The sequence below is a fragment of the Python bivittatus genome, unplaced genomic scaffold (genome assembly GCF_059951505.1).
Source record: "Python bivittatus isolate LINGU-HERP-01145 unplaced genomic scaffold, Pbiv_v1 ctg000330_np1212, whole genome shotgun sequence".
In the NCBI taxonomy this organism is placed as follows: Eukaryota; Metazoa; Chordata; class Lepidosauria; order Squamata; family Pythonidae; genus Python; species Python bivittatus.
In genome coordinates this window covers 2,546,228-2,573,954 of record NW_028277058.1, presented here as the reverse complement: position 1 = coordinate 2,573,954, position 27,727 = coordinate 2,546,228, and the positions used below count along the sequence as shown (strand labels likewise).

Sequence of the window (27,727 nt, the reverse complement as noted above, 5' to 3'; positions counted from 1 at the left end):
CAGGAGCAAATTGGGGCTGTTGCAAGAGCCACTGCTATGAAAACTAAGAACAGCCCCCAGGCCTAGAATTCTGATGGCAATCTACTTTGGAATATCTCTCTCACTGCCTGGACAAACCAACACCCAGGAGCCCTGTCTAAGCACCTCCAAAATGAAAAATGAGGGAGGAGGTTCACATTAATTTATTAATTGCTTGAAGAGGTCATCTTTGTGGAAACATTCGTTATTGAAGTTATCAATACCACAACTGTGGATGTTTCAATAATTTGGAAGAGGTGCTTCAGCCCACTCAAGAGTGTGATCACAGTATTTCTTTAAAATAGTTGCACTATTTTAGGCTTCCATGCAGCCAAGCTTGAATATATATGAATATATATATATATATTGAATATATATGGCAAACTATTTAGGTACTATAGTGAAGCTTGACTTAAACAAGATTTTACATTAATCCACATCAATCATACATCATCTTACATCTTACATCTAAAAAAGAAAATCTGAGCTTTCTGAATGAGTCATATGTTTATTACATTTAATAGCAAAATTAAAAATCCAAAAATGTTATTACATAAGAAAGTTCTAGGGAGATAACAAAATCACAAATGAAAATCAAAGCAAAATCAGTCCTGGTTAGTATTTCCAAAGGAGACACCATTCAATATACCACTCCGTATCTTTTTATCCTTGCTGCCTCCATGTTTTCTCATCTCTCTCCTTCTGAGGATCTCTTCAACTCCATCCAAACATGCTTTTCTCAATATTCGTCTTCACCTTGACTCATGAACTCATTCATTCTTCCTTCATGTACTTGTTTAATGATTCATTGATTCTCTATATGTACCAGATCATTTCAAAGTAATTTTGAACTGGTCACTGGCTTTTGTATTCATTCCACATTTCTTCAGCACCTATTCATTCTTTACTGTACTTTTTCTTGTTCTATCATATACACTTAAGTACCCCATTCCATGGCATTCAACCTAATTTTATGTTTTTCATGATATACCAAACTCTCCATTCCATGTAACAATGTGGGTAGAAACACATTCATATACACAGCCATTTTTGCTATCCAGTACTTTTCTACCTGTGAGAATGGCTGTGAGAGCTGGACCATAAAGAAGGCTGAGTGCCGAAGAATTGATGCCTTTGAACTGTGGTGCTGGAGAAGACTCTTAAGAGTCCCCTGGACTGCTAGGAGGTCAAACCAGTCAATCTTAAAGGAAATCAACCCTGACTGCTCATTGGAAGGATTGATAATGAAGCTCAAGCTCAGATACTTTGGTCACCTAATGCGAAGAGAGGACTCTTTGGAAAAGACCCTGATGCTGGGAAAGATTGAAGGCAAAAGGAGAAGAGGACGGCAGAGGATGAGATGGTTAGATAGCATCACTGAAGCAATGAGCATGAAACTGAGCAAACTCAGGGAGGCAGTGAAGGACAGGAAGGCCTGGCGCAATATGGTTCATGGGGTCACGAAGAGTCGGACACGACTTAACGACTAAACAACAACTTTTCTACCAGCATTTGCACATTTTATTATTCCATATTCCCATCTTTAGTAAACATTCTGTAAAATACAAGTAGCCCTTGCTTAGCTATCACAATTGGAACCAGCAGCTCTGTCATTAATCAAAGCAATCACTAAGTGGGAAATCAAGTGACCATGACTTTGCTTTCCTTTTCCCCACTCCATCTGCCTTTAGACTACTCACCCAACACTGGGATAGCAAGCTCAAAACTGACAACACTAATCAGGTTCACACCTTGGGCTTTTGCCTCCTAACCACTCCTTTGGAATGCTCACCCTGACCCTGGGATAATTAACAAGAAGGAATTAATGTCTGTATTTACATTCATTGGAGAGAAAGGAATTACAAGAGAATAAGCAGGCACACAATGGGGAATATACCCAGCTGTTTGCACAGTGCACTCATGGCCTGCCACTGCATTACTTTTGATGTGTATTCCCAATTGTGTGCCTGCTTACTCTCTTGTAATCCCTTTCTCTCCAATCTCTCCACTCTGGAAGGGGCAAAAAGAAAAAGAAAAACAACAGGTCACACACAGAACAACCCATACTGACTGTAATAGCGATTATGTGTCTGAGGGCACTGTGAAATTTTTAAATGTAGGCATTGGTTGTAAAGTTATTTTTTCAGCACCTTCATAACTTCAAACAGTCATTGAATGAGGCAGTTGCTAAGCAAGGACTACCTGTACACGAATTTATCTATGTACTCTTGATTTTTGCCATTCATTTATAACATGCAATTATTAACTTTATTTTCCCAGTTAAACATCCCAGTTAAACTACTTTGATCTTTGAAACATTAATTTTCAGCTCCTTGTTGCATCTTACGAACTATCAGTCACTACAAATAATTGAGGTTTCCAGCCAACAATGTGAAATCATGTACATATAGAAGTACATGTATATTCACATCCACAGTCAAATTATCTGTCCAATACATGAAACATCCTGAGAAATATTGCTCAATACTGATTCATTCACTATATTCACTTGTTCTCACATATGCTTTACTTTATACTGTGTAATACTTTAATCACATTCAACAACAAACTTTCATGTCCATATTCATAGAAAACATTCCATAATCTAAGCTTACTCATTTTATTATACACTTTCTCTAAATCAACAAACATACTATGAACTTCCTTCCTCACATTAATACAATTCTCAATAAGCTGATGAAGAGCAAAATCTAGTGTGTATACTTTGTACCTGGTTTAAAGCCATACTGCACTTCCCCAATTTTGTTCTCATAGCCTTGCCATCAGAATTCAGGCACACTTAAAAAACAAATCCCATTGAAGTTTTGCATTTACTCTTGCTACCTTTCCCTTCATATAGGGAACAATAAGTAGAACTTACTTAACAACGCCCTGTTTAGTAACCACTCAAAGTTACAATGGTAACTTCAAGCTTCAAGCAGAGTCAATGGAGAAGCCAGCAGTAAAATCATAAGTTGCAGTCATGTGAGGTCTTGCTTAATGACCCATGGTGATTCACTTAATGACTGCAGTGGAAGTGAGGTCATAAGCCCATTGCCTTCATGTGTTTTGCGTAATACCTGCATCGCTTAGTAACAGAGTTGCCAGTCCCAATTGTAGTCACTAAGTGAGGACTATCTGTATTTGGTGTTAGAGAGAAAGAGAGCATGGGCATGCACACACATATATGCAAACACACTGTAAGAGATGTCTGGGACTGATTCTGGGGCTGGGAAAACAATGGGGCTACCTCAAAACATTATTTACAAGAAGCAGATTGATATTTCATAGTCACTCTTATCTGAAAAAGATGGTTAGTTCTTCAGACATGCATTCTGGGAAAAAAAGATTTGAACTGCTCTTCAAGATCCTGCTTCACAATTTTAATAATGAGTGACAGCATTTTGACTTGGTTTTTAAAATTATGTATACAACATCTTACCTTCCTGAGAACAAACATAACTAATGAGACTACCCTGCTATTAAGGCTTTCACACATACCACCTTTGGCCTCTGCTGGCAAAGGGGTTGGAAAGAATTCCAGAAGTCATGCTCTGCAAGCTTTCCTTACCTTGCTCAACATGCTCACAGCACTTATACTTCCTTTGCATCATTATTTTTCTTGGATGTTAACTTTATAGCATTCATTTAAATGCCACTTTCAATATATCACTATTATTTCCAGACAAATGTCTAAAATACTTCTTCTGGCATTCCCTTACTTCAGCGTAATCTCAAATCATGTTATCATTTTCAATTTTGTTCACTCTGCTGGAGGCTTCTTGTTTAGCCCACTTCACCCACATTCAGAACAACTTTTAATATTTGTTCCCCTTAGACTTTTCTTGATGGCTGAGTCCTATGTTCACCCATAACACTTTCAAAAATGGACAATATTTTTTTCTTTCTTTCATTCCTATTACTTCATGCTTTTTTTGATGATGATAATTTACTGGCTTAAAATACAATTATTTCCAGGCGGACTGACTCCCTTAGTTTTAACAGATAATTTTTCTTCTCCCTGGAAACAGGTCATGGAGCATAAGTTGACTTCATATGGGCTCTCTCTTCCAATTTTGATATCAATGAACTATGATCAAGCTAAGCATTTAACTATTCAAAGAATAAGAGATTTAGCAAACTGAAGTGAACAGGCTCTCCCAACATGATAGAATGTGATTAACAGGGGTATATGGGAACCAGCATGGTATTTACAAACCCTAATTATCTCCAAGAATAGCTTTTTTTAAAGCTAAATACAACATTCTTCCATCAGCACTACTTCAAGGCAAGTATAATAAAATCTCCATAGCGGAGTGCATCTGTCCATATGGCAGTAAGGAAGTAGAAAATATCTCACACGTTATTATGCTGCAAATTTTATATGGATATAAGATCTCTGGGAGAGATGGGCAGCATATAAATTTATAAATAAATAAATAAATAAATAAATATCACTCCAATAGATAAATTCCCAGGGAGGCCAGACAAATTTTATCTCAATCAGCTTCTCCAGGAGTTAGAACCCACTATTACCTGTGCAGAAATTAAGTTTTGTGTTGCTGCAATGAATAGAAGGCAAAAAGTTAAATAAGTAATTGGTTTAAGAACATCATTTTAAATTTTACTCTTAATATCACTTTCGGAACGATATTTCTTAATAAGTTGCTAGGGGATATTTATTCTAAATCATAGTTTTAGTTTTTAAACTTCTTATTACTTAGGTAATTAATGTATTAATATGTTCATAGAGGAATGAATGTAATATTATTATGTGATCTGTTTTTCAGTATATTGTCGTATCAATTTGTTTTACTCTGTCATTGTTCTCTTAAATTTGCTGGTCATTGACCAAATAAAGATGTGTTTTCTTCTTCATGCTTTTAACCATGTTATCTTCTTTTCAAGTCACACTCTTCCATATTCCATGGCCATACCAAATGGACTTACAGATACTAATCTTTACTGCCCATCATGGCCTGTCATGACTAGGTTAGGATATTTAGCGAAGTATTATGCTGAAACCTGTAGTGCCTTTCAATATGTACAAATATATTTGTGCCATTCACGTCAGATTTTTGAAGTTTTTGTATTCAATTAGAACTTTTTAGACACGATCTGAAGGGCATTTGAGAATATTAAAGTTACAATATTAAGCTAATTTCAGAACTGAGTAGCTTGATTGCGCACATCAATACTACATCAAATGGAATAGGTTCTATAATGAATTCAAAATACCATAGCAGAAATATTAAGACAGATAAGTGATAAATGTAATAGATTTTCCGATTAAATGCCTACAACTTTTCGGTTGTTGCTTTCAACAGGCCTCACATTCTGAAACTTCATCTTAGCACAGGTAAGTACATTTGGCTATCTACTTTAAAATTACAGAACTGTTTAAGCATAAAGGTGTTCAATTCCAGAGGATGGCAAAAATCATGGGATTGGGCCCACCTTTGTCTCATACAAATCCTCAGTAAAGGACAGGGTAGAGACAGACTATTCAGTGTTTGGCTCATATGCCACAACAAACTATATGAGAAGCTATGATGATGATAAATCTCACAGTCAGCCAGATGTTTTGACTGGATTTGGCATTTTATCCACCTATCAAGTCCTTTCCAAGGACCTGGGATAGGCAGATGTTGTTGTTTGATGATGTTAAAGGCATCGTCACAGGATATAAGTTGTTCCAAGTAAAACTCCCTTTTGCAATTGACTGATGCAATTTTGTCAATGCCAATGGTGTTCAAATGGTGCTCCAGATGTTTTGGGATTGCACCTAAGGTGCCTGTAACTATTGGTACTATCTTTGTTTCCTTTTGCCACAGCAAGCCCCACAACCACATCAAGGTAGTGCCTCACTGGGGGTTGCTGTTGTTGCTATTATTATTACAGCTGTAATAAGCTTTTTCTTTGTGCATTTATCAATATCACGCATTGTTTCTATTCTAACCTCTGTGGTGGGGTCCATCCCCCTGGAATGAGGTTCCTCCTGAAATCAGGATGGTTCCCACCCCAACAGCATTCTGAGGGCCCTTAAAGACCTGGCTCTTCTCCCAGGCATTGGGCCAGGGTGGTTGGAGCTCCTGGTGGGTATATACTTGTCTTGTTCACCAGTTCTGCCACCTGGTTACTGCTATTGTTATATGCTTTTTGTGTATTTGTTGTTTATGCTGTGAGCCACCCTGAATCAGGTGGTGTTCACACTGAATGAATGAATGAATGAATGAATGAATGAATGAATGAATGAATGAATGAATGATTGTACAAATCAAGATTAGTGCTCTGAGCATAAACTTTTAAAAATCCATAGGCTTACATGGCCATCTTTCCTTTTATAAGATTTCCCTCTTTTATCCCTTGTGAGGCAAAAAATGGCTTCTGTTTTCATCCGGGAAGAAAATTTCATAATGCCCCCCCATAAATGGGAAAGAAAATCTGAAAACCCAAGAAGAAAGTTAATTTGGCATCATGATGTAATGACTGCCTCTACAGAAGCCATTGCATATACCTTGACCTTTTGATGGTTTTCCCTTGGATTCATCTTTTTCTCTGATGAGATATTTGAACAATCAGAAAAAATACTCTGTTTCAAAGTTTGGGAGGGGCCAGTTGTAAATTGTATAAGCGGCAAAAATATACCAGAATTCAAACCATGTTGTGAAACTAAATCTTTATGAAATTGAGTAGACTTCATGTAGTTAATAAAGCAAAAGGAAACCTTCTTAAATTCTATTGATTACTTCTTTATTTATTTCATTTATTTACACACTATCCTATTCCCAAGACTCTCAGCAATCTGACATTAGCTATCTAGTGTCCTTCTACCTTTTCTAAATTGGATTGTGACTCTGTCCTATCTTGGAAGATCTTAAGCAAGACTTTGCTTATATTAGGAATTAGTGCAATGGTTCGGGAGTCTGGTAGGAGTCTTTTCTGACTAATAAATTTTATTAAAAGGCATGCATTTTTGTGAGCTGTACCTCACTTCATCAGATGCAAAACGGTTAGACTGATGTAGAATTTAAACTGAGGTGAGGTGGGGGAAAGGAAAGTAAGACAGGTTGATTATGCAGGTGCAAGTTACATGCTATATAAATTACAAGTACCTTATCAAATAATAACTGTAATATATTAAAGGCCATTGCATTTGTTGAAAGCTTATTCCTTTCAATAAAATGTATTAATCAAAAAATATCCTACCAGACTCTTCCTGATTTTTTACCATCACAGTCTAACAAGGCTTTTCTCCTACAATGCAATGATTTGGTAATTTGTCTATTTTCCTGCATCTCTGTTCTTTGGTACAGGTATATATACACCAACGTTTTTCAGTCTTTATAGACACCCAGTCTTGTTCTACATTTGTTCACAAAGAGCTGTTAGCACTTTAACTGTCTCTTCTCCTGCAGCTTTTCACAGTTCAATAGATATTTCATCCATGTTTGCTGCCTTTCTATTTGACACCTGTCATAACTTACCTTCTGGGGGAGTCAGTTTCCAAATATACTCTTTCTCTCTACAAGTGTTTCTATCATTCTATAATCCCCCTTAGAAAAGGTTTCAGGAGGGTCTTTACATTTCAGTTTAATATAACTTAATTGTATTAGATCTCTTCAATAATTACTTTTATGTAGTCCTACTTTAGTTGCAAATTGTCCTATGATTTCTCTCATTTTCTCAAAACATCTCTCATCTCTGCCTTTTCTAGGTATTTTCTTCTACTTCTGAATGTTCTTTATTGAAATACATTTCCTTGTCATTTCTTGCTTGATGCTGAAAACCTGGGTTCAACTGTCATATATACTTCTTGTATAGTTGCCTAAGGCTGTTATCCTCCATTTTTCAATTTGTTCCAAAAAGTACTTGAATCTTTTCCTGTTTGGAAGTTTGGGAATAACTTTGTTCCATTTAATTTTCAGCATCTCTTATGTCTACCTACAGCTAGTGAAGTTCTCTTTTGCATAACATTAAGTGTACAGAATCTGTTCTTTATGCTGATCACATATTCTGACTATACATTCCCGAGGTCAAATCTTGCTGGCATATCTACTCTTTTTAATTTTCTAAGTTTAGCTTGTATGTTTGATACCAGTAATTCATCAACTGTTCCACAACCTGGATCTGGAAATGTCCAGCCTGACAAGATTGTACTTCTCCATCTTCTTTTTTCAATCATGTTTTTTTTTTTAATTCTGATGCTGTCCATCCAATGGTCTGTGTATGTTTCTTGAAACAGTTGTTGGAAAGTTGTAATGTTCTTAGCATCTTATTCTTCTCACATGCTTATGAAGTATTGCCTTCTATTTACTTTCTAAGCACAGCAGATAGTTTGTTGTACTGTTCTGTTATGTGCCTACCAAATAACAATTATATTTTGAAAAGCTATCACAATAAATTCTCACACAAAGAAAGTTAAGAGTAGATTGTGCCCATACTTTTCTTATTCTGAATCAGCCCTCTCACTCATTATGTCACCAACAAATTTTAATAAGGCTATTAATGATTAAGGTTAAATAATCAGGCTGTTGTTTAGTTTTAAATAATTATTAATGTTAATTACTATATGCATTTTGTGTCACAGATAATGGATTATTAAGTATGCCACCAACCTACAAAGAGAAAAAGAAGAAAGGGATAAAGTATCATAGGAGGGGGTTTTAAATCCTGGAACATCCGTTTCCATGGAAGCAAGAATGATCGTATAATGAACCAAATTATCAGTCTTAGGTATTTGCTTTATTATAAATGGGAGTAGATATGATTAATTCATATATTGTGTCATTCATGCACACACAACATTAAATGCCATCTGGTATGACTGCTTAGTTTCTCATCACACCCTTAAATAGGAAGAAAAAAATACTACGGTTGTCTATATAATTTTCTCCTCTGTGTCAGTAGTTATTTATAGGTCTCATAATCAACATAGAAAAGTTTTAAAAAAATGTGTGGTGGGGGGAAGAGATAGTTCTCTTAAAGGCCACATCTTATCTTTAGATTTTTTTTTTCCAAATCACCATTTTTTCCTCCAGGAGTCTAAACATGGGTTTATGCATTTACATATGGATCAAGAAGGCTCACTGAAGAGGCAAGAGTAAAGAAATGGGGGAAGATGGGCTGCTCCTTCCACCAAATCCTTCATTCCTGACCAGTGAGATTGTCTTCCCCCTGCCCCCACCCAGCAAACATCTTATAGAAATTTGGGTTTCCACAATATAAAACCAGTCACTTTAAATCTACATTGCTCTGAAGGAAATGGTAAAACTCCCTCACCTAGCATCCACCACCCATTGGTAGACTATAGAATATGACTACCATAAATCAGTATATTTTCACTAACTACATATAATTTCATGCCAGTATATTTGTATGGATGGACATGTATGAAAGATGGAGTATATATAGGACCCATTCAGAGCACAAAGGTTTGCTCAGAAAGAATTCAGCTTATGCAGCCTATGGAGAATGACACCTTCAAAGAAGACAAAAAATGATACAGGAAAATACATTATTCACAACAAAAGATGGATTCCCTTGTAAATTGGGTGATATAATGAACTCTGGTGGAAAAGTAATAGGAAGTTGAGAAAAGTGCTAAAATGGGACTGGCAAAACTTTGATGAACTGGTCAAGAACTGGAAAGAATAAAAATTTCTGAGAACTGTAGTTTGTCAGCGCCATCACACAGAACAAGGGCCAGGCACAGTGGGCATCCTGCATCAGCTCCTGGAACTCAAACCTACCATGACTGAGTTAGACTGGTATGCAGAGGTATGTGACTATGTGAACAAATGGAGCTTTTAGTTCAGAAGGTGAGCAATAGAAGGTATAAAACTCTGCATTTGTTTCTATATGTCTGAGACTTGAATAAAAAGAACATGTAGCACTGAAAATCTGTGGAGGCCTTCAGGGTGACACTACCAACTTACTAAGTCTGAAGTAAATAAATTGATGTCTGATGTGTTCCATCAATCCACTTAGTCACCATCATTCACTTTTACAAGTTAAAATGTCATATATACCACTAATTATCTTACCCCCTCCTCTGACCCTCTTCCTATTGTATAATAAACCTTTTATTATTATTATTATTATTAATCAATCCCCCCTCCACACACACACACACTTACATGAAGTAACCTGCTTGTAGACCACTATTTTCACACATTTTTTTTTCTGTAGTGCTGTGAAGGATGCAGGGATCTACCGCATTCCTCCATCAACAAATCCCATCACCACCCACTGATTATGAAGAAAAATGGAAAGTGTTTATGAAAGGGAGCCAGATGCAAGGAAAACAATTATGGAAAAAAACAGGAAAGGGGGGGAGGGAAGGGGGGGCAAGTTTATTTCAAATTAATATTTAATTAATTAAAGACAACTTTCCCCTGACCTCCTTCACAGGAGTAAGGTTGAGAGCCACTTCTTTTTAATGAACAGATAACTTTATGCCAGAACGTTTTGAGTATACTCATGATTACACTCCCTTGTCTATGCAGTTGTCATGCACGTGTCTACAGTGGGGGCATACATTGGGGGACATTCACAGTTTTAAAAGTCATTTTGAGGAGTATTCCAATGTATTGCTTACACTGATACCTAGCTAATGGGCAACAGCAGCTAACATTTCTTGGCAGCTAGAAAACTAAGCAGTGTCAGGCCCTGCTAATGCTTGGATAAGGGACCATAAGGAAATCTCAGGGGTGTAGATATGTCTGGGAAATAAAAACAAAAAACAAAAACACCCTGGTAGAACAGCTTCTATATTGTTTTCAAGAAAACTGCATGTTCGTGTCCATACAGTCACCAGAAGTCACGCCTGACTCACAGGAAGCTTTGTCTTTTTTTTTTCATATACTGCTTTACACTTAATCAACCTGCCCTTTTCTATGTTGATTTTAAATTGCAGGCTATCCTATAAAGGTCATTCTTTGTAATAAAATATACGAATCCAGGGATTATAGCTTATCTAGCCGTCTCCTTTATCCTCTGGAAGCATGTGAGGGTTGGGAAAAATAGTGTGTTCATCTGCACAAGCATGTGCCAAATGCCAGTTAAGGGGGCAATCAGTAAGTTTTTCTGTTAATCGCTAAGTGCTAAGTTCTTTATTATTATTTTAGATAGAATTTTATTTGTTTTTATTTTTGTTTTGTTTAGATGAAGGTTCTCTGTTTATTTTGGGTTCATTGCAAAAAGGATCATCAGATTTGACAAAGCCCAAACTTTCCTGTATTTTCTTTGTAAGTCATTTATTACCATGTTTTGCTAAAAATGGATTACTAACAGAATGCATGTTTTCTCTTGCCAGCTTAATATCAATGTTATTTTAAGTTACTAAATTAAAACCTAGGAATATAATAAATAGGAATGAAGGAATGAAGCCATTAAAGTCTTAGGCATATTGGTTAGGCAGTCTCAACATAACTGTCCTCTGTCATCTCTTCCGGATTAGTACAATGTATATTTCTCTCACTTGCTTTAAAAGGATTACCTTTGCCCTTTATCCTCCCTCATTATCCATTTGCAAAGGAAGCCATAAATAGTGTTTTCTTTCCTTTTGCCTCTATGAAAAATAGGTCCTTTTGAGCAGACATCTATAATGTTGCAGTTGTACTGATTTACTCATCAGTCCTAAGAACTTTTTATGCTTTTCATCATATAAGCAGAAGTTAACATTTGCTACAACCAAAAACACCACTTTGAAATATCACTTACAAAGCTCCTTGTAACTTGAAATGTTGCTTCTTTTAAGTCTGCAAAATAGGCTGAGAAATGTAAAGGATCAATTAGACACACAGCTATTTGAAGCTACTATCCATTTCATACTTACAAGGAAATAAGCTAATTGAACTCAGTGTGGGTTACTTTTCAGTAAACAGGACTGCTGGCAAAAATCAGCCAACCAGCCTTCCCCTGATATTTCCGACCAACTTTATTTAGTTATTTGCATTATACCTAGAGAAGGGCAGGGAGTACATATATTTTGCAGAAGTTCTGAGGATTCTCTGAAAAATCCTAAATGGGATTTCTTAATTCTTCCCACAATCATCCAAAAAAGACTATAAAAATCCAGCTGATCACTTGATGACAGTAAAGAGAAGCAGGAAATCCTAACAAGTGGTTACTCAGAATTTCGCAGCTAAAATCTGGCAACTCGAGCATATGGTTCTCCCAGCAAACCCATCTTTATATTTCCGCTCTTTGTATAAATCTATCTTTATATTTCCCTCATTGCATGAGGGGATTGGCAGTTAATATATTCTGAAATCAGTGCAAGTAAATACACCCTTACCTGGCAGTAAATACTACTGAACTCAGTGGGATTTACTTTTGAGCAACTAAACAAAGGTTGATGAAACATCTCTTCTCCACTGTACACGCAGGATTCCAAGTGACCTTTCACCAGAAACTAAAATGGATGTTACAGCAGCAAAGGAAGCCTTTGAGCTTGATTCTTGGAATAGCAAAATAAGCTCATGAGAAAGCTCTGCACTTATATGGCAGTAAGAGCAAATGCAATCTATCCACTTAAAGAACCAGTTCATTTCCTGGTTTGTGCTTTGAGGCTTATTATGAGAATAGGAATAAAAAAAATCTTGGCTAACACATAAATGTGGAAGAGATTAATTCTGTCTCATAACACAGCTTCTATTGGGACTAGAAACACTGTTTTTAAATACCCATTTTGAAGCACTTTGATATTAAGTATCAATTTCTTGGGAAGAGTTTCTGTGATAAAATGAATGTTTTGCCCAGAATGGTGTTTTTGTTTCAGACAATACATGTTTTCACAGCTGATGCACCATTTAAACAGTGGCAAAAGGATATGTATCTAAATTTGTATGGCAAGGGGAAAAGCCACAAGTTACATATAAGGTGTTACAAGATGCAAAGGAAAGAGGAGGAATGGCTCTACCTGATTTGAAATTATATTTTACAGCTTGCTGTTTAGTTTGGATGAAAGAGTGGGTGTTGCTAAGAAATATGAAGGGCATTATTTTAGTACACAATTTTATATTCTATATATATTTTAGAGAGATATAGATATGTTTCACATAATGTATAACTATACCTGTAAGAGTGCACTCTATTCTAAAGGGTTAACTTACTTTATAAAGAGCACACCATTCTCCTACCCCATCTCCCTTAAAAACAATTAACCAGAGGCCTGTAGCCATAAATTAATTCCGTACCAGACTGGTGTTAGACTGATGTCCGGAGAGAAAGGTTTGGGATTCCAAAGGATAGATAAGAAGGAAAAAAAGTTAAACTTAGATTCAACTTTCAGGGACCACATCAACCCCTCCTTAGACCATCCCCAAAACCTCATGTATGGATATAGGGGAATGTATCACCTGCATACATTAATGGATGTCTATAAAACTCTGATGTTTGCTTTGTGAGGTGTGATTCCTTCAACATTCCTTTCTAATGGGTGTTGATTGGAGTCACCCAGCTGTGTCTTGATCAATATACATCTGTTATCTTAAAGAAGCCTCGTCTTTTTATTTGGCTTTATTGGAACTTGGGAAATAAAAGGTGCCATACAAATAGAAGGCTTTTGGAGTTAGAAGAATATGACGTGAGATTTGGGTGACATGGATATCTGTGTTACGACAAAACATTTTATAGACAAAATATAATAGGCAAATACAAATGGCTAACTTATTGTGAGATACAAGAATATTGTCAAGGGAATATAAAATAAAATCAAGAGAAGAACTGATGGCAGGGAGACATAGTTGCCAATGGTTCTCTTATTTACAGTTATTAGAAAGATTTAAAGTAGACAAAAGAGTGTAATGATTTTGAACATAAAATGTATAAACTTTTATTGAAATTTGAAACAGAAGAACACAAATGAAAGAATGTATGATAAAGTGGGCTAAAAATTTTGGTTACAATATCCAGATGAAACATGGGAAAATATGTGGTTGAAAAGATTGAAATTTACACTATGTTATAATCTTAAACAGAATTTTATAAAATGATATACCGTTGGTATACATCACCAGAGAAATTGTCTAGAATGTATAAAGGCACTTTAAATACATGTTGGAAATGTGAACAACAAGAAGGGTCATTTTATCATGCTTGGTGGACATGCAATAAAGCTTGAAAATTTGGGGTTCAAATTCATACACTGATTCAGAGGATTTTAAAGATACAACTGAAACCAGAACTTTTCCTCCTGGGACTGATGGATAAACAGTTGGAAAAAAATCATGGAACTTTGTTTTTATATATTATAACCACAGCAAGGTTATTGTATGCTCAAACATGGAAAGATTTGACAATACCTACAACACAAGAACAGTTGGTGAAGATGACAGAACTTGCTGAGATGGCCAAATTGGCCTGTTGGTTTAGAGAAAAGACAGTATCTACATTTATTGCTGACAGGAAACTCCTTATGCACCTATTGCAATAAAACAGAAAAAATGAACTTATGATTTATGGTTTTGATGATTATATAGGGTAAATTATAGAAAGAAGAAAGCCATGATGTAACTTTAGAGAAATAGGTAAATTTACAATTGTACATATAACTGCTGTAAAGAAGAATATAAGCCACTTTATATTTTTTTTCCTTTTCTATTTTTCTTCTACCTTTTTTCTCTTCTTTTTGCACTTTAGCTTTCTCTTTTATTTCTTCCTTTTGCTTTTTTCCTTCTTACTCTATTTAAGTTTGTATTAATTTTTACTCTTGTTTTAAAAAAACTTTCAACAAAATTATATTAAAAAAAGATATTAAGTGTCAGTGGGATATGGGGGTTGTACCCTTTTCTTTGTGCCAAGATGATGAAAATCAGTAAATTCTCCCTTATATCAAGCTTAATTCCAGATAACCACATGGACACATCCATTTTCTTTTATGGCCAGGAGTACAGAAGTGTTTTTTGTTTGCTTGTTTGTTTGTTTAACTTCCCAGTCTAGTCCACAGCCTTGGAATATCCCAGTGATTTCCTGTGGCACTACCAGATCTGGGCTGCAAAAATCCAAGCAATGACTAGATGGCACCAAGAAGTACCAATACTGTATCTCTTTGTACACAAGAGTACCATCTTGTGGCTATCCAAATTCCTGTGTCACAGATCCAATAGCCCTACTTTCCCAACCAAGCACTAATAAAGCTTAGGATTTGTTTTCGTTTTGTTTTCTTATTTTTTATTTCAAATCAGCCAATGTCAGCTTGGTGCTGCCATCTGTTATGAACTCTGATGACAAACAGCATGGCTGTGCAAATATTCAAAGAAATATTTTGCTTTGTTCATAGTTTGACTGAAGCCCTGATCTAAAGCTGTTTCACAAAGCAAGATGACGATGTGGTTTCTAAGATCAAAGCAAAATATCTGTGCTGTTTCACTTTGTTCTGGTTCACAAAGCTTTCGACAAAAGCTATGAAGGCTGCATTACATCTCCTCTGGACTGTTCACCAATGGCTCTGGTAAGAGCTGTGGAGGATACCCAGTTCAACTTTGGCAAACTATGCCAGAAAACTCATCTTCACTTTCTCCCACGTACCTTTAGCAAACCCAAAGGCAGTGCCAAGTAAGAGAGAAGGGGAAGCTTCATGGCATGACAGTATTTTTCTGAAATAATTTACAATGCTTCCTTGCTTCACAAAAAGAATCAAGCTTGAATCTTGTTGAAACAATCTAGGTTTCCTTACAGACTCCCCATAAATAAATGCATTATATATTTTGTACACATAAATGAGTTTTCTATTTTGAAATACCTTAGGAGTCTGGAATACATTTATATATTTGTTAGTTGTCTATCCCAATTTTCCTTCAGTTAATCAAAGCAGTGTACACTGTATAGCATGCTCTCATTTATTTTTTTTCTCATGACCACCACCATGTAGGGTTAGTTGGAATAAGAGGGAACGGCTGGCCCAAAGTGACCTAGTAGACTTCTGTGGCTGAGGATAGACCTGAATGTTACTTTGCCCAGTGCTAGTCCAACACCACAGCCACTACCTCACTCCATTTTTATTAAAAACATACCCAATACAATAAAAGGGAAAAAAAAAGGTGATAACCCAGGGGCTAAATTAACCAGTACATTAATGTAATTCCCTCAGGAGGTATAAACTTGGAGGGGTATTTATATTTTATTCACTCTCTCACATTTATTACAGCCATAAGGCCAGACATAATCAGAATATACAGTAGTAACCATCTTACATTTATGTGTGTGTGTGTGTGTGTGTGTGTATGTGTATGTGTGTGTGTGTGTGTGTGTATGTATGTATGTATGTGTATGTATATATATGTATGTATATATATATATATGTATGTATATATATATATATATATATATATATATATATATCCAATTAGTATTATTTAATCTAAAATTAAAGTAAAAATACTAAAATATATCAAAGTAAAATGCTATGTTATAAAGTCTTAAATCTAAATAATGGTGGAGTGTATTGTGCAGATGGTAGCACAAAACTGGGCAACTCGGGAAGATATTTTCAGATCCTTGTCTGAAAGGAGTAGCATTAAATAGAAATCACACTCCCTTCCAGGAAAACTCTTCAGTATCGGGTATATAAATATCTGTCCAGAGTCCTTATATAGGGAACAGTATAGTAACATATGGCTTAGTGTTTCTATTGAGCCATCTCCACGTGGACACAACTGAAGGTGCATAGGAGTACCCTTAAAACGTCCAAAAAGGACAGCTGAGGGCAGTGCATCCAGTCTAGCTAAGGTGAAAGCTTTACGAAATTTCAGATTTGTAATAGATGATAAATAAGAAGCTGGAGGAGACCCTTTTGGCAGAAAATGACAAATATTGGGGTGTAGCACCTTACTTAAATTTGCTTGAAGATCTATATGCCAGATACATTGTTTAAGGGCGGTTCTAGATTATCAAATTCTAATAAGGACAGACTTTCCATAGATAAGCCCAGCAATTGAATTCTATGTAAGGCTTTTTTTTTTTTGCCACGATGATTTAAAATGATCTCTAAATACTAATGGGGCTAAACCTTTAGGAAACAGAAGTAATTTTGGCCAGAAGGTTAGAAGAAGAAACCATGCTCTGGCATCCAGTGAAACTATACCTAATTCTACCCTTAGGATGGCATTTTTAACACTTTTTGGTATCATCAGAATGGCTCTAATAAACTTATTCTGAATTTATTGTTTTTACTGTCTTGGTTTTTAATTGTAAACCACCCAGAGTCACCCTCTGGGAGAGATGGGTAGCATATAAATTTAATAAACAAACAAACAAACAAACACACTCACCTAACACTGCGCCTGGGGAAAGAGTCAGGTCTTCAAGGCCTGTTAAAGGACAGATGGCTCAGGGCAACTCAAGCCTCTGGAGAATGCTGTGCTAGAAGGCAGGCACCATGACACAACCAGCAACTTGGACTGCATTTAGATGCTTATGGTAACCAGTGCAGTTGATACAGGAGATGTGTTATGGTGTGCCCATAATTGCCCACATCACATTCTGAACTAGCTGTAGCTTCCAATATAAAGCACTTTGCAGTAGTCCATAAGCAAGGTGACTGAGGTATGAATGACGACTCCCAGTCAGGGAAGGGCAAAATTGGTGTACCAGATGAGTTTGGGTAAAGGCCTTCTAGGCCATAGTCACCACTACTCTTCAAAGAGGAGCTGAGAGTCAGGGGGACTTCAAATTGTGTACCAGTTCTGTCTGGTTGACTGCATTCCCCTTCAGAACTAAACATGGAAAATCCATAGGACTGGAAGAACCATGAACACACAGCCTCTCAGTCTTCTCAGGGATGAGTCTGAATCTGTTCTTCCTCATCCAGATTTCAAGTCTTCAGTCACTGGGACAGGACCTCAAAAACTGATAGGTTTTTACACCTATAAAACTGAAGGGTGAGAATGGAAAATCATTGCTTTGGTTCAGGATATGTCACACTGATCACACCCATAATGGAATAACAATGAAAGAAAGCTTCTACTATTCTATAGCTATTCTGTAGCTGTCTTTGCTGCAAAGGTCATAAAACTCTTGGAAGCAACAAAAACAAAAACAAAAAGTGTAAAAAGAATTATTTTGCAAGCATTTCCTTTCTACAATCCCTGACTTATATCCAGGAGTTCTAAAGAGAATATACTTCATTCATTCACTAAAGTCAACACTGCATCACAAACCAATTTTTATGTTTGATGGCTTTCTGGATAAATGGAATTATTAAAACTATACAGATAAATTACAGAGTTATACTTGATATCTACATTTGTTTATAATGCAGGTATTATTTCATAGAATGAAAACTGAAGCTGAAGAGAGCAAATAAGAAGTTCAATGAAATATTTGCAGGTTCAAGTATTTATTTATTTATTTATTTTAAGATGATAGATCAATGCTTAAGAGTTGTGAGCTCATCTGGAAGGGGAGATACACATCCAAAAGCAATATTTTAAATGAAAGCTATACTGCTCATTTATATAAAAGAATTATTTCAATTAGAATAGCAAAAAGCCTAATCCACACTCATGCTCTAAACTGTATTATCCATGAAATGCAAATGACAGTGAAAAGGCATCTTGACTTTGACCTGACTTCTTAAGCTAAGTGTGTAAAGCAGCATAGCTGTGGGAATGTTTTACAAGGATTAATCCTTCCCATCACAGTCACTCACCTGAGCACAGATAAGTACCTATTTGTGTTATGTGAAAGAGTTTAACTAGACTAAAGTTCATGTGCTTTACTTATGCACATATTTATTTAGAAGACAGATGTTAATGAACCTCTCATGGAACTTAAGTGTTCCAAGAACACTTGTCAGTCAGTTCTAAGTGAGCTGAATTCTTGATACAGTTGGCAATGGAGACCCATGGCAAGCATCTGCTAGCTATATTGCACTATGCATGGGCTTTTAAAATAAAAACAAAATCAATTGCATTCCTCTCCAAAACCAATTTGAGTACTGTCTGATTATTAAAATTTGAAATGCACTCAAGCTTCATCTAAAGAAAAGGACACCTGCAAGAAATAGATTTCCTTATCTCCTCAATTTGTTTTTGTTGTTGTTTTAATACAGACAGGTATCTATCTCTAAGCTAACTAAGTAATGATAATTTTACAAATTATCTTAATATATCCATAACCATTTTACTTACATTCTCAATTTATTTAGAAGTCCACTTAGAGTTCCTTAAATAAGGAAGCTTAATTTAAAGTTCAAGCTGCAGTAACTGATCTTTGAGTTTGGTTTGCTTGTATCATTTTAGGACTAAAATGTCCTTTACAGGTACGGGGGGGGGGGGGGGAATGCTACATCAGTCATTGTAGGCATTGCAGGCTGAAAAATAGCCCAGGTAATTTCATTCCTGGAATAACTTTTTATAGAAAGGTTTTGTGCTTGTAAGCACAAAATATTTACCCCTGACTCCCAATCATACTTGAAGAAATGTATATGACTTAACACTTCTAAGTTAATAAAGTAGCCCATGATTTACATGATGCTTACTACAAGGAAACATTGTAAACTACTATGAGTCACAACATTTGGCAGCATAAAAATGTGATAAATAAATTATATTGCTAATCTATATGTGTCTATGTAAATATAAACTCCACTGAATTTAACAGGCTTACACCCTGAAAATTGGTTGTGGAATCGCAACCTTAAACACTCTTACTTATTTGATGTTATTGGATTTAATGCTTAGTTATGTTCCAAAATAAAAACATGATAAATGGCAATGTCCATTCTACTTGAGGGAAAAAAGTGTTATGATGCAAAATATTTCTAGAAATGTTAACCTCTGACCTAGAGGATTATTTTGTATTAGCCTAATCCACAAGCCTGCAAGAAATGTTTTGGCAATTCAATGGTAAAGAAAAACAAGTTTTGCATATATTCACAATACTTTTCCAGTCACTACTTTTCAGTGGATATGTAGATATCCAGTTTCTGTTGTATGATGTTTCTTCTTCATATTAATTCTTAGATAGTATATTACATATTGCCACATAATTAGCTATTTTGCCTTTTTCAGAAGATTTTAGCATCAGTTTGGCTGACAGGTGTTTTTTGTTGAGATCATTAATTTCAAAATATTTTTTTTTAATTAAAATGTACCCTCTTTAAAAACATTAAAAAGAACAGCTGGGATGTCATAAAATATGTTGGCTTCATAATGCCATACTTTTCTATTATTATAAACTGATCACTATATTTTCAAATATCTACAATAAACCATATTCAAAATAGATTGAAAAGGAAAAGTGTATCTGAAAAATGTAATATATATACAACAACAACATTGTAATTGTGCAAAGGGACATAATGATATATAATATGAACTTTATTAAAGGATAATAGGGATAACGTTTAGACTTATGCATGTTTTTAGCATGTAATATTATGATATTATCAGAGCAATGTTTCATGAAATTTCAGAAAGTCAATAGTTTAATGCAAGTTATGTGATAAGGAAGCATTTATCTTATATATTGTACCCGGCTAAATGTTGTGTCAATAACAAAGAGTTATGTCTACCTTCTTCCCCATTATTTCCATTAGCAAAATGAACCCTTGCATAAATATAATAAACTGTATTTCTCTCACAAACTTCATTCTGGTATTGGTTGCATTTTGGGTATCAAAGATAATCAATAGATTTATCTTATTGGAATTAACCTAAATTAATCTTGGGACATATATTTTCTTGCTCCCTTCTTCTCCAGTGAGGTCACAAGCACATTAGAAACATTCTCTTCCATTTTTAAATTAACTGCAGTTTAGCAATCTCTAAACTGACATAAACCATGTTGAAACAAGCCAGCTTTGTATCCTATACAAATTTGTCTGCTTTAAATATAGGTAGTCTTTGACTCACAACTATTCATTTAACAACCATTCAAAGTTACGACAGTGCTGAAAAAAGTAACTTGCGACCAGTCTTCACACTTACGACCATTGCAGCATCCCCATGTCACGTGATCAAAATTTGGGTGCTTGGCAATCAGCATGTATTTACAACAGGTGCACCATCCCAGGATCATGCAATTGCCATTTGCGACCTTCCCAGGCGGCTTCCAACAAGCAAAGTCAATGGGGGAAGCTGGATTCGCATTAACAACCATGTGATTTGCCTAATGGCCACAGCAAAAAAGGCTGTAAAATCAGGCATGACTCACTTAACAACCACATCATTTAGCAATGGAAATCCTGGTCCCCATTGTGGTTGTAAGTCAAGGATTACCTGTAAACCATAATTAAAATTATCTGCAGTTTGTGAGCTCTGCATGAAATGACACGTTGTATATCAAAGAAAACACAAATGAAAGCTTCTGAACTCATTATAACCGTGCCGGAGGGGAAGATGAGAAAGGAGACACTAGCCTGAGACTTAACTAGGCTGATTCCTATACTGATGCTTTAGAGTTCATACAAAAATCCAACGGTAGCTATAATTTCAGCAGCAACATTATATTCCTGGAGCCACAACTACATCACACCTGTTTTAGAAATAGGATGTTTGGGAGCTGCCATAGCATTTTTTTTAACACAAAAACACAAAGGTGTATGCAAAACATGGGAGGAATATTCACCTTTTTCACACCAATTTATTTATTTAAAATATTTATTTGTCTTCATAATTACAATTCCAGGTGGCATACCTCAAGTAATATCCAAACAAGAAAGATGATTACAAGTAAAAAACCATAATCAGAAGAAATGAAATCCATAATCAACATAAAATACAACATACTGCTGAGGTTAAACACACACTGCACCTGCCAGAAAACAGGCTCGTCTATTGTCCTGGCCCAACCCCTGTGGGGAAAAAACCATTTTTAAAAGCTTTCTGGAAAGCTAGCAGGGTCATCCATTTTTTAAATTTTTTTTTTAGGCAGGGGAGATTGCTCCTAAAAGCAGGTGCTTACATAGCCTGAGATAAATGACCAGTTTAAAACTTGTACTACAAAACTCTCTTAAATATTAAACAACTGTTTTAATATAGCTTATTAAAGACGCCTATGCAAGATAATTTCTAAAACACAAAATATAAACCCTGGAGATTCTAACAGAGAATTCTCTTCAACATTTACCTCCCCCGCCTTTCCTTAGTGGGTAAATAATGAAGATCTAAAGTATGTTTTAGTTTCGATGAATGAATTTCTTTATGGGTACTAGAACCAACATCTAGGATTCTGAAAATTGCTTCTATTACAATAAAGAAGTTGTGAGAGTGGGTTAAGGTTTCTACTAATGGGATAAAGAGTTTATTTTTCAATTGTTCACATGGATATAAGTATCTTATCCAACAACTGTGTTGCTAATATAGTATCATTCAATGTGTTATATAATACACCCAACACTTATTTGCAAAATATTACTTCAGTTAAACTAACATTATTTTTTCCAAACAATAGTCTTTTAGTATAGGAGCATAACTGTCATGAAGAAATTATTATTTAGGTAAATATCAGTAATCTAATAATATTGTTTGTACAGTTATATGATTTGTTTGCAAACAAGTAATTTATTGCACAATTAGTATCTCTCCTTTAATTTCAAAAATCTACATTAACTATTTGCTCCAGCCACTACAGTTTAGAAACCATAAGCCAGTCCTCTACTATTCTGCTCTGGTAACTGTAAAATTTATATTTATTATAATCTGTTTTCTATACAGGATACTAAAAGCAATTAAAAGGTCATTTAAAAAAAATACATAACCAGATAAATATTAAAAGGAAACTAAAACAGCCAAGGCAGAATAAAAAGATAAATTTTAAAACAATGATAAAATAAAATGTGCTTGCACAACATTCTAAGCTCAGAACAAAACATCCCATGTTCTCCAAGTTCAGGACAAAACATGATGCTATTCCTCACTGTCATTTTTTTTTTTTTTCTGTTCCGCAATTGGCTTTGGCATTTTTTTTTCCTCCAAGTGATGGAGGTTTGTAGGGCATTAGCTACTAAAACTGGAGACTCAGGTCCCATCCTTGCAGGATTAGCTGGAACAGGTTGAAAAGAAATGCAAATACATAATAGTAGCCACCCTTGACTATCTCCCTGAAAAAACTAAGCAAAGATGGATCTGGAAGATTGGGGTAAAATAGCTGCAGATGAACACCATACAACTGATTGATTGTATCAAACATTTTCATATCCTTTTTCAATAATCCCAGAGCACAGCTCTTTCATGGAAAGAGACACAAATTAATTTCTGCCGATCTAATAAAAATGGTCCCTCTGTTCTTTACAACGATATACCCCAATAGGAAATTTAGTGTTCATGGATTGTACTGTAATATTCCCTGTGTTCTATATTTTGTGTTCATGCACGCTACCAAACGCAAAACTGTCCTTTGGCTATTTGTTGAGAGCTGCTTTTTTGCAGGCAAGTTGACAATAGTGTAATGAGCATTTGCATTAGGAACAGTCCTCAAGTCAATAGCTTAAAAATTATATTATTCCTATTAAATTATTTATGGACTGCTTGTAAAATTTAATCCATTGCTGGTATCAGTGCTGTGCCTGTTTGTGCTTCTGCATAAAAGCATGCCTATCGTTGCTTTCATTATTTGTCATGGATTTTTTTTTTTAAAAAAAGATATCTGATTATTTTAAAAAATAAACCTCTTGGCTGACTTTGCTGGCTTTTCTATAAATTGATCAGTAAATAATATTCAGAAGAGACTACCACCCCATCAACTTTTGTAACCCTGGGATGAGAAATAAAAGAGCAAGAGCTTTGTTTTCAGTCTCCATTGGTCTCTATGGCAAAACAAATATTTCAGGTTTTGTACCACTGGCACATGGAACATTCAAAACGTTTCAAATTTCATATTTTAAACACTTAAAATATTACAATGTAACTTTCAGAATGGAACTCAGAAAAAAGCATGTTTCCTCTCCCCTTTTTAGCGAATACCTTTAAATGTTGCTTCATGACAGAAAGACAACTAGCGTAGGTAGAAAATCAAAGTCATCTTCCTATGGGAAGATCCAAACTACAGCCACTAAAAAGCCTTCTCCCAAGTCTCCAGTCAATATATTTCAAATAGTAACAGTGTTGCAAGAAAAAAATATTATTTTCTGTAAAATCTATGAAATGAATAGGTAGAAAAATAGACTAGTGTTCACAATATAAATGGCTCTGAGCAACAAGACTTTTGATTCAAATGATTCTTGAAAGATAGTCTACTATAAAGCATACTGAATGAGTTTAGCCAAGCTAGTCTAGCTGTCTGTTTTACAGCAGCCATATCAGATAACTCTAGATGCTTGATAGTCTATAAATAATATATTAGAATAACATTTTAAGGCAATAGTTTGTTATTTAAATTTTATAACTTATATAGGTTCAGTTTATAACATTTCACCACAGTTGTTCTTTTCTCATTTCTGTCACCACTTTAAAAGAAGAACTTTTAATTCTTTTCTTCCCAAACAACTGCCCAATAAAGCTTTATCACTATAGCAACTAACCTAATTGGTCTCATACAGGTATCTCCTTCAACCATTGGGTGGAGCCACTATCCCTAAGTATAAACCAAAGAGTTAAGGAAAGAAAATGGTCCTTTCCTCTTCCTTCAGGTTACAAGGAACTATTATCTCAATAATGAGTTAAACAATTTATTTTCTTATAATTAAAAAGTAAGAACATCCTGGAGTCAAAATGTACATTAATGGAAAGCCTTTTGTGTATGCTAAATTTATTTATCGTCTCATAAAAACAAAACATTTATCCGTATAAGAACATATTTTAATAGGAAAAGAAGAGAAAGGAAGAGAAGCATTATTTCAAGTCATGCTGAGATGTTCTTTCAAACTTTTTAAATATCCACTGATGTTAAGTCTATATTTTGCACCTATCTTTGCTGTCAATTTAGCTATTTGAGTGTTTGGAATAAAGCTGTCATATCTGTAACACTTACTGTAATTATATTTTTAAAAATGAACACAAGTATGTACAGGCTTCAAAATGTTCATTATCTTTTCATTTTAATTATAAAAAACAGTGATGTTAACTAAGGATTTTATTTTTTTTTAATAAAAAACATTTAAAGTATCCTGTTAAAGGTAATATAATTCTACAGAAGCTACATTAACATATATTTTATGCATATGTCACTCCTAATATTCTTCTGGATTGAAAAGCCATTTACTATAAAGGTCTTCAAACAGTGTGGCAGTCAGATGATATGTGAGTTATATTATTATATTTCAAAGTTGCACATTCAGTTATTAAGATTCTGAAATAATGAAAGTGGTGAAGTGTCTTGACACTGCATATTTTAGGTTGTGGAATGCTCTGCTCAGAGTTGTGTAGAATATATATTCATCATGCTTAACAAAGAATACCTGGGATCTGCTACAAAGAATTTAATTATAATTTAAAAACTCACTATTTAGAAAATATGAGATTGCATTCAGGGCTAAAAGAGAGGTAGGCAAGTACAGTAGACAAAATATATGAAAACAAGAATTATAGTACTGAATGTTTTGAAAAAAAAGCACTACTCTTTTTAAATGTGAATGTAAAAAGCATAATTACCCTAATATATATTAAAGTTATTGAGAAGTGTTTGTCAGTTAGCAAGAAACTTATCACTGAGAAACATCATTACATTACACATATGTGCACACACACATGCAAGATTTGTATGTGATATAATTTAGCAGAGTATTTTAACATACATTTTATTAAGTACAAGAACACGAAGACTGAAATATTACCTAGTGCATGTGATCTTTCATGTAGAATTTGGTAATTATAAGACTTTATATTATAGAAATATGATACTAAACTTTCAAAGTATAATGAAGCAACAGCTCAGCGTTAAGAATCCTGCCCTTACCTTAAAGAGAGAATCCACTGATGCAGCAATGCACAGAAAGTTTTGTAATCATCACAAATAAAGAACACTTAACTGCTATTAATTTTAAAGAGATTTAGAATTCATTAACTACCCAACTTCAGTTCCCTGTCAGGGTAAAGAAACTGCATTTCAAATCTATTTTGATTCAATAAAGGTCAACGTGAGATTCTTTTCCTCCGACAAGGAGGGTCAAATATGTCCTAGTTCATATGTATATTAATAGCTGTCCATGATCAATGTTGTCAAATTCATGCTTGCTAGGAAGTAAATTTCATTATGTCAAATCATGTTTGGATTATACTTCAAAGAAATACATGTTTTCTTACTTGCCTTTATAACACCAAAAGCTTCTGAACAAAATTTATTTATATATAAAAAAAAAAATTTCCCCTACACTGTTATAAACTCTACCCTCTGGTACTTAATACTTCTGATTCTAGCCCAGAAGATAATGTGGTTCTGCTGTATAGCAATAATAAAACAGATGATAAATTTAACTAAGGATGCTTTGTGATACTGCAACATTTGCAATAGGATCAAATTCTGTCACTAAGACATATCATCATAAGCATCTTTTTCAAGAAACCTAAATGTATGAGAAGCGGAGACTGGGACATGGAAAAGACTAAAGACAGATATAAGAAATACACACCTGGTAATAGAAAATGTAAGTAGCAATACGTATAAAACATCTGGACTGCACTGGGCATTCACATATTTTGTTTGGTTTTCAACATTGGTAGGAAGTACAAAACGTTTCCAAAACATTTGGAAGCAATTTTGTCCCAGTGACAAGTGCTGCTTTTAACCAAGTTTAATACAAAGTGCTGCTTTTAACCTAGTTTAGTATGAATATGTAGTAGCTCTTTGGTAACCATCTGGCCTATAATGATAATGTGCTCCATATAAATCCAGAAAGAAAGAAAGCCAAATACCAAGAAATACACAGATTTGTCATCTGCTGTCTATACTTACTGCAGTAGGCAATTAAAAGGCCAACCAAGATCATGATTGCCCAGAAAGTTGAGGATGCACTTGGCAGGACGTTGGCATCTTTCCTACTGCTTCGCTTGAGAGATGGAGCCATTGAAGCCATAAGTCCCCCAGAGCCAAAAAAAAGGGGGGGAGGGGTCAGATAAGTTTCACAAGCCAGGTCTCCCTCGCCCTTCGACACACATAATCCCAAAAAGAACCATCTTCGGGAGGGACAACAGGGTTTGGCTGTCAGCAACCATCCTGGGATGTCCGGAGAGGTATCTTCTGCCCAGCCAAGCCAGAAGACATTTTTTCAGCGGGGGGCGACCTCTACAGCCCTGTTTTTCCTCCTCCTCTTCTGGGACAGAGATTCATTGGCAACGAACTCGAACTTTTCCTTCTAAGAGCCGCGGAAGGGAGGCAGGCAGGTGCCTTCGATGAAGCCTCAAGCAACCCGTCGTCCCAAATTTGACCAAGTGAGGTTTTGCTTCTTCGTCCCTTAGAAAGAACCCAGACGGGACGCGGCAGCAGAAGCCCGGCGAGCGGCGGACTGTGCTTGCTTGGTGGCTAACGCTCCCGCCAGCTGCCCGCGTCTTCATACAACAGCCAGCCTGCAAGTCCCGAGCGAGGGGCGCCGCGCGCGCGCATACACACGCGCACACGCAAGCGGGCCACCCGCCCGGCCACCCAGGCGAGGGAGGGAAGGAGGGGTCCCTACCCGAAGGCGCAGAAGGATAGCCTCGAGGGGGGACTCCGCGCGGGCACAGCGGGCAGGGACATCTCTCTGCCCGCTCGAGGGGACGTCGAGGAGGTGCCGGAGCCGCGGCCACCTTCCGAGAGTCCCCGGAGAGGCCGGCCCGCACGACCGTCT

The 27,727-nt window shown here is 35.7% G+C and overlaps 1 protein-coding gene across 1 annotated transcript in view; it reads right to left on the bottom strand.

Moving 5' to 3' along the window:
• Positions 1–26,983, bottom strand: part of TAFA5 (TAFA chemokine like family member 5) — a 321,678-nt gene extending 294,695 nt beyond the window's left edge. The window contains 1 exon segment of the mRNA XM_088141528.1: positions 26,857–26,983. Coding sequence (XP_087997654.1) covers positions 26,857–26,977 — 121 coding nt within the window. The 5' untranslated portion in view covers positions 26,978–26,983.
• Between the last annotated feature and the right edge of the window lie 744 nt (positions 26,984–27,727).